This window comes from Rhizopus delemar, genomic scaffold, assembly GCF_000149305.1.
Source record: "Rhizopus delemar RA 99-880 supercont3.1 genomic scaffold, whole genome shotgun sequence".
NCBI classification, from domain to species: domain Eukaryota; kingdom Fungi; phylum Mucoromycota; class Mucoromycetes; order Mucorales; family Rhizopodaceae; genus Rhizopus; species Rhizopus delemar.
In genome coordinates, this window is record NW_027137827.1 from 3,457,014 (window position 1) to 3,465,872 (window position 8,859).

The 8,859-nt window shown below is 34.3% G+C and overlaps 2 protein-coding genes across 2 annotated transcripts; both read left to right on the plus strand.

The window, feature by feature from the left end:
- Window positions 1-370: 370 nt before the first annotated feature.
- RO3G_01329 (uncharacterized protein) lies at window positions 371-1,888 on the plus strand (the record flags this gene model as incomplete). Its single annotated transcript, XM_067655920.1, has 2 exons — window positions 371-1,082; window positions 1,194-1,888. 2 exons carry the CDS (start codon window positions 371-373, stop codon window positions 1,886-1,888), a joined length of 1,407 nt encoding a protein of 468 aa, XP_067512021.1.
- Window positions 1,889-2,759: 871 nt separating this feature from the next.
- RO3G_01330 (uncharacterized protein) lies at window positions 2,760-5,352 on the plus strand (the record flags this gene model as incomplete). Its single annotated transcript, XM_067655921.1, has 2 exons — window positions 2,760-5,148; window positions 5,279-5,352. 2 exons carry the CDS (start codon window positions 2,760-2,762, stop codon window positions 5,350-5,352), a joined length of 2,463 nt encoding a protein of 820 aa, XP_067512022.1.
- Between the last annotated feature and the right edge of the window lie 3,507 nt (window positions 5,353-8,859).

Sequence of the window (8,859 nt, forward strand, 5' to 3'; positions counted from 1 at the left end):
ATTTTAAGCTCTGACTAAAAGTAAAAGCGTTGTTTCATTATTGCATCATTTAGTAATGCTATATTTGTGATGTCAGAAGTGACAACGATATCAGCATTATAGAATGCATTGAGTTGGAAAAATTGTTCGAATGCATACGCTTGACGCAATTTGATCTTACTATATATGGAAGTAATTCCGTAACCCTAGCTTTTTATATATTATATGCAACAGCTGTCGCTTTCTAATGAGGCATTGTACGTAGCTCTATCTTATCTGACTGCAGAGATACAAAGCAAAACATATAAAATTGCAAAACATTCGAACAATTATTCCAACAACTGTAGATCTTTTGACCAAAGCCAAGTTTGCGGACAGTCCGCTGGCAGTGATGCATTTCCTGGGCACATTGCTTCCACCTGTCAAGGATTGTTTGGAGAGAAGACTGGCTGAAATACGTGCCAAGAAGAATGCTGATTTCATCTTGGAAGACGATACGTTGTCGAAAATCCAGACAATCACAGAAAACAACAAGATGCATTTCATAGAAGAATGCAAGAAGATCTTCCCTGGTTTGAAAAATCAGGAACGATCTCAGTTCAAGCCTGCCGACAAGAAGGCACCAAAGCAAATAGAAACGAAAAGAAAGTTTCATGGCGACGAGCAGAGGTACTTTCCCGAAAACAAGAATAGGGAAAGAAATTTCCATAAAAGGCCGGCACACAGCGCGCCTAAATGTCGCTATTGTGGGGAGAAATATACTCCAGGTCACCTTGACAAATGTCGAGAAATAGAAAAACGTCGTGACCATTACTTGAATAAAGATACGGGTTTTAGAGCACGCAAAGATGCACCCAAAAACTACACTGGTAATTTTTCCCAAAGGCGTAGATCATTTGAAGAGAAAATTCATAATGCGAATGATTCACGTATAACGGTTCATAATATTGAGAAGGTTGAGAAACAGACCACTACTGAACCAGAGATCATGCAAACACATCCTGCGGATGAGGTTATGAATGACCTCTTAAATGATGATGAAATCATCAGTCCGTTTCAAAAAGCGTTGAAACAAATTCGGGAGAAAAAGAAGCACAAGCAAGGTAATGTTCGTTGCTATAGTTTAAAAACAAAAGAGGAGACACATCCTACTATGCTTCAAAGCCCTTACTCATTACACACTCCTTTCTTATTGAACGATCATAGATTAATAGCTCTCGTCGACACAGGCGCAGATGTTTCTCTCATAAGTAAAAATGCTGTTAATAAATTGAAACTGCGTATTTTCCCAGTTCATGGTTCATTACTCTTAGCAGATAAAGAAAAAACTGTTAAACGATTGGGTGTGACCGATAAATTAAATGTCGGATACAAAGGGCAAACTGTAGCTCATGAATTTGAGGTGTTAAATATGCATGATAAAGTAGACGCTATTTTCGGGAGGGATATTTTACCAAGGTTAGGAATTCACCTTGTTGGTGTTGCCACCAATTGGGATGATAACAAAGTCAAATTCGATGATTCTATTGAAGACTCAGAATACATTCCAAATGTTTCCAATGCTGGCACACCAGAAGAGCATGAAGCTTTACTACAAGCACTGCAATCTCACATTGATAAAAATCAACAGATTGATGTTCATTCCTTATGTAATCTACCAGAAGCGGTGGTAAAGTTAGACACTCCTCATGGAAAACATGCACATGTCCGGCAGTATCCTATTGCAAATAAGATGATGCCAATCTTTGATGAGGCTGTAAAAACATGGCTCGAGAACGGTGTCATTGTACGTGCACCACCCTCACCATGGAACAGTCCAATCACATTTGCTCCAAAAAAGGATGCGAATGGTAATCCCACTGATTACAGACCATGTATTGATCCTCGTAAAATCAATGCCCTTGTTTAGGATAGGGGGGTTTTAGGTAAAAGCAGTATAACAACAAAGATAAAGAAATACTGTTAGAACTTGGTATCTCTTTATTAAGTTAAGATAACTAAGATTGAATATGATAAATTCTACATGTAAAAAGTGAGAGTATTTATAGACATGATACGGATAAAGAATTAGGACAGATTTATGATCAATTCGACAGAATAGATGATTACTATTTCTAATTATTAGTTTAGCCTGTTCCTAGCTTGTATTGTCAATTATGCTATTGGGATGGTTTCAGATAACTCTGGATGTAGGACTATTTAGGAGACGGTACGGATGAATATAAAATCCTCTAGTTCCGTGATTGGATATTATGGCTAATAATAATATCTCAGTTAGGACAAATGTTTACATGACTTAATGATGATCCGGTAAGTAATTGTCATTCCTTATTCAACATGCTCATATCATCAATAAACTATATTACAACCACGCCATACATTTGACTGTGTGAAGTTAATATGAATAAAGCTTAATATAAAAATCTAATCAAAGTCTTTTATTGATCTGTGCTGGGAATAATGTTATAAATGATTCCAAAGTTATGTCAACATATTATTTAGGATCATATGAGATTCCTTTTACTAAAATAAAGTGACTATAATCTTATGTATCCTTAACAGCCCTACTAGAGTCTGATAACTATCCATTGCCATTGATCGACGATATTTTTCATGATCTTGCGGGTTCTACAATTTTCACCTCACTCGATCTCAAAAGTGCATTTCATCGATTGCCCATTCGTAAATCAGATCAGGTCAAAACCACTTTTACTCACAGAAACAAACAATACATGTTTCGTTCAGCACCGTTTGGATTAAAACATGTCTCCAGTCATTTCATGCGCATCATGAACCTCATCCTCAGTGATCTATCCAATGTTCATGTATACGTGGATGATATTGTGATTGGCACTCCAGGTGATTCCATGGAAAAGCATTACCAAGCTGTCAGTGCAGTCATTGATAGACTCACTCAACATAACATGATCCTCAATCCTCAGAAATGTCACTTTGGCAAAAGAAGTATTCATCTGTTGGGTTTCTGCATTTCTGAAAAAGGGAAAAGCTTGGATCCACGTAAATTGACAAATATTGCTGACTGGCCCCGTCCCAAAACCGGCAGAGAAATGATGCAATGGCTAGGCACTGTTAATTACTTTCGTGCACACATCCCTTGTGCTGCCACACTCACCGCTCCTCTAGATGCGTTACGAAATGTTGCGTTCATAGATGGTATCAATTGGACACGCGAACTGCAAGTTCACTTTCAAAGCATCAAAGACATACTATGTTCCAACGTTGTTTTGAGTCCATATGATCCTACCAAATCCCTTTATGTTGCCACTGACGCATCTAACACTGGAGTTGGTGCAGTTCTGTTCCAAAAATTTGACGAAAAACAGTCGGATGGACTCACTGTCACCACCATCAAATGCCTCGGCTTCATGGCACGTTCTTTATCCCAATCTGAACGAAATTATTCTGTCACTCGGCGTGAACTCCTCGCTATTGTGTTTGCTTTGAAAAAGTTTCACAAATTTTTATATGGTCATCACTTTACCTTATATTCTGATCATCGAGCACTCACATACTTGTTCACGTCAGATGAACTCAACCCCATGATGGTGGGTTGGATGGACACATTATTGTCCTATGATTTTGATATCGTCCATATACCCGGTGTACAAAATGTTTTACCTGATGCTCTTTCACGTCTTTTTCCACCTGAAAAAGAACTGGCAGGGAGTGATTCTAATAACAGCACAGTAAAACACCAAAATCTTGCTTACAAACCAAATCTAAAAAAGGAACATGAATTAAAAATGAAAAAAGAGAACCGAAAAGTGTTCTATGTCCAAAGTCCTACCAAATTCAGTGACAAGGACTATATCACTCCACCATATGAGGATCGACAAGAGATTCTTGATGGAGTCCATAAATTCGGACACTTTGGAGCTGATCATATTGTAAAATCAATCCACAACCAAAACCTACATTGGCCAAATTTATTAGCTGATGCAGTAAACTATGTAAGCAAGTGCAATACCTGTCAGAAGTACAATATTGCCAAAAAGGGTTATAATCCTCATCGACCTGTCTACGCTTATGTTCCTGGGGATGCCTATGCCTTTGATTTAATTGGGCCTTTTCAATCCAGTAGCAACATGTATACATACGTGTTGATTCTAGTCGACATTTGCACCAGATTCTGCGTGTTGAAACCCCTAGTAGACAAAAAGGCAAAAACCGTTGCAGGTGCCATGGTTGATACATTTTCCTTACTCGGCTATCCCAGACACTTTGTATGTAGCGATAACGGCTCTGAATTCAAAAATGAAATTTTAGAGAATCTGTTCAATGCAATGGGTATCGACAAAAGATACACCACTCCTTACCATCCCTCAGCAAATGGAGCTGCTGAACGTTACGTTCAATCTGCTAAAAAGATATTAGCAAAGTTCCTTGAAGGTGCCACCGAAGATTGGCATCATTACATTCCATCTGTACAGCTCATGATCAACAATAAGATCTCCACACGCTTGCAGACTACACCTTTTTCATTGATGTTTGCTCGCAACATAAATGACTTCATTGAATACAGGGATGATGCTGGTGAATTAAAAAAGAAGGAGTACATGCCGCACGATGAGTTGCTGAAAAGAATCGACTACATGTCGCAAGTTGTCTTCCCTGCTATACAGGATAGGACCGACCTTTACACCAAAAGGCAAAAGGAAAAAGCTGACAGCAAAAATCGTCAGTCCACATTCCCGGAAGGAAGTTACGTAATGGTGCGTGACAGAGAGCAGTACAATAGCCTCTCACCGGTCTACAAAGGCCCATATCGTGTTGTACGTCAAGTACAAGGTGGTGCTTATATACTTCGTGATGTTGACGAAACGCTCATGTCTCGAAATTATTCTCCAGAAGAATTAAAGCTCATTTCACAGGATGAAATCATTCCAAAAGATGAATTGTACGAAATTGAGGCAATCATCAACCATAGAGGCGAACCTGGAAATAGAGAATATCTCGTACGCTGGAAAAACTACAGCAAAGACGATGACAGCTGGTTAACTGCTGAGGCATTTACTGATCCCGAGTCAATTAACATTTATTGGCGCAAAATGGGTAAATCCATAAATCAAAATGGTGAAGTAGTAAAAAAGAAAAATAATGAGGCTGAAAAGAATAAAAAGCAAAAATTACCCTCAGACTACGCCCCTAGTAAATTACTGACTACGACAATTATGAATGAACAGTCAAAGTCTGGAACTATGTCGCACAATAGACAATCTCATAATATAAAAGAAAAAAAGAAAGCTCAATCCAAACATAATGGTAATGCTTTATCCAGATATCCCAAACGAAGACTACAACAAAGTCAAGAAGGCTTTGATCGAAAAACAGATCATCATGAAAGCTCCGTAAAAAATGCCGTGACTGCAAATAGTAATCTTAGGCACAGCAAGCGCATAAAGAGAAATTAGGTCACACAAAAATTTATAACTGTTCAAACACTTCCTATTCAACTTCCAAACGTTGATACCAACTGGTAGGGGGTGATGTCGTGTTTGGTCATTAATGATGTCTTTATTCATTATTTTATTATTGATCTCAGTCCAGCCTACGTCAGACTATACAATTAATAGTCAGACGATATAATCCAGGGTTCATTCTAAATTATTAGTTCCTTTCCTTTTTTTACTTAATAAATAGTAGTTGTTAGCTATTGACTTCCTACTGTTTTCATATTATAAGTACCAAATATCGCAAACATGCAAACAAATACGTATGAATACAGATAAATCCAGAAAAATACAAAAAAATATAGAATATCCATAAAATCATCAAAAACAGCATATAATCAGAAAAACCAAAAACATATACTTTACTTACTTACTTTTGTTCTTACTTACTTTTGTTTTCACATACCTTGTTTCTACTTACTTTTTACTTATTTCATTTTACTTTTTGATTATTTCAAATAAATATCATTCAAAGTAAACCTCTTTTATTTTTCTTTTATTTTACTTAACATCAAGAACAAGAAGTCCCTTGAAGCATATACACTTCATTGTAAATCCTTTTTATTTTACTTTTATATTATCTTTTTATTTTACTTTACTCAAAACAGTTTGATCTACTTCAAAAGATCTGGTGGTCACTTAACGCAAGAAACTCACACTCAAATCATTACTCTTTTTGGAATCAAATCCTACCTAAACCTTTGATCTTATATCAAGACTTATTCAATACAAACCTATTTATACTATAAAAACCTTACAAACTCCAATTATCACAGTAGGAGGGACCTCAATCCCTGAAGATAAACCAAAAAAATTCAAAAATAGAAAAGCACAAGAAAATAATAATCATATAAATATCCCCTCTTATAATTTCATTTAACTATGTTGTAGAACAGAGTCTGATCATAACGGACATTGAATAATCACAGCTAAAAGAAGTATATTAAAATTGATAAATGATAATAATTTAAATCTTTATTAAATAAAATATATTCTTCTTCCTTTTTATATAAAACTATCACTATTCGATTCATTCTATAAAGTAAATATGAACACTAAATAAGTCATGATCTTTACTATTCATCATTTCTGTAAATGAATAATAATGGATCAGGTACCTAGTCAACTTTGATCTGACTGGAGGCATTTCATATAAATATATCTTTCCTCTCAATGAAGACGGGACAATTCTCCCAGATCAGTTAAAGAACAATAAGATATATAAAAACAACGAATTAAAAATTTTCATAATCGATTCAGTGATCATTCTTCATCCAAACGTGTCAATGATTGGATCTACGCTCATAACTACTCATTTACCCGCCAACTGATAGAAGAATATAAATAGTAGACTTTGTAATGATTTCTTTTTAACAATTAAGATTGTCTTAAATAAAGTTCAGTCTCAAAAAGTATTCTTTGGTTTATCTTTGTTATTATCTTTACCAGAACATAACAATATCTATTCAATTTTACTTCTTTGGATACATTCTATATCATATTCCGTAATTTGTTAATATAGTCTCCATATTATATAAACAACTTACCTCAATCCTATCTAAACCTTGAAATATAAAGATTTCACAGTGTAACTTTTGAATAGGGGAACCTCAGTCCCTGAAGATAAACAAAAAAAGTTCAGAAATAGAAAAGCACAAAAAATCACGATCATATAAATATCCCCTTTATCCTTTACTTTTTGATTTTACCTCACCTTTGGCATAACCTCAATTTTATTTTTGCAAGTCTCTATTTACAATAAAAAGAATATCTTGAACGACCTACACATAAAATCTTTCTGATCCCTTGCAAATACTACAAGTCAAGTTATCTTCGTCGTTCAATCTTATAGTCTCTTATCAAGAGCACTCTTTATTACCTTTTTCTGCTTGATCTACAATACAAGACCTGGTGGTTACTTACTACAAGCAAACCAAATTTATTCATTTAAACACAAATCTTTGATCTCAAATTATTTCTAAACTTTTAAGTCCAAATAATAAACGAATTAAATACCATTTAAAAAACTACATTAACATAATAACCAGTTTTTGCAACAAGTTAGGTGAATAATCTTTTGAATTAATCCTTCGGGACGATCTAGGAATTGATATTGTAGCAGAAGTAATGAAATTTTTGGTTCCGAAACATTAGAGAACAATGATGATCACAAGAACAGATTTTAATGTCCAGTAACATAGTTTGTAAACAACATAAACAATAAGTCACGCCTTTTTTATATAAATAAGACGAATATTTTAAATAAAATCGACATTCAATGGATCAATCTTCTCGCGCTTAAACAGCAACATTTTCTTTTTTGTTTTTACTTATTCTTTCTGATCTGATACCCGAGTTATCACGAATCAAGAAAGATCCCTTTTATATTTATCTTTTATAAAACAATCTCACTCTTAAACTTATTGATATCCAAACATCTGGAGGTCACTACTAAAAGCCAAATTCTTCTATCAAAAGAACTGTTAAACGTTCAATCAAGTTAAGTAAACTCAAGTCATTCATGGAGTCAAGCCTCAAACTAAACAAATCTACATCACCTTAAAATAATTCAAATCCCAAATGGTAGCAAGACACAATATTGTCGTGACGATGCAAGTTACAATGTAGCAAAGAACCTTTCGACATTAATACTGACAATGGATACGATTTGTGTTTTTTTTTACTTTTGAACCTTATTCATTTTTTGAACCTTATTTCCACATCAATCCTTATATCGAAATCAAACTTAATATCAAAAATCAAACCTTATATCAAAACGAAACTTTATTTTTCTCTATCTATAAAATAGACAAGTTTTTATTTCTATTTTACTTCAATTCTCTTTACTTTTCTCTTTGATATACTTTTGTATATAAATGTCCAATAAATCAAGTATCTTTATCTCTGAAACTATTGGTATAGCGCTCTTAAAACACAAACAAGGCAAGTCTTTTGAAGTCAATTATCTTCATGGAAACCTTTTTTTTTTTAATTTTTATGATGTTGGCTTATTACAAACAATTCTGACGCAATTTATAAGATCTAATGATTACTTATAAAGGCAAATTACTTTTGAAACTTTATATCTCAAGTTTATTATCATTGAAACTATCAACCCACTAAGAGCCAGTAAAGTTACATTGTTAAAACTTTTGTAGAAGGAACAAGCTTGGCCTTTTTAAATTCACAATAAAATAAATTAACAGCAGTGTAACACCGTTGTAATTAAGTATTTGAGGAAATTTTGTTGAACATGGTAACTTTTTGTAAACTTGTAATCAAAAATTGATGATTTTTGGTTCCCAAAAGAACATACAAATCCTATGCAAATTTTAAAATTGAAGGCATATTAAAGTTAAAGCATACTAAAAATTATAAAAACCTTCATTGTGACAATAAAGATCAAATA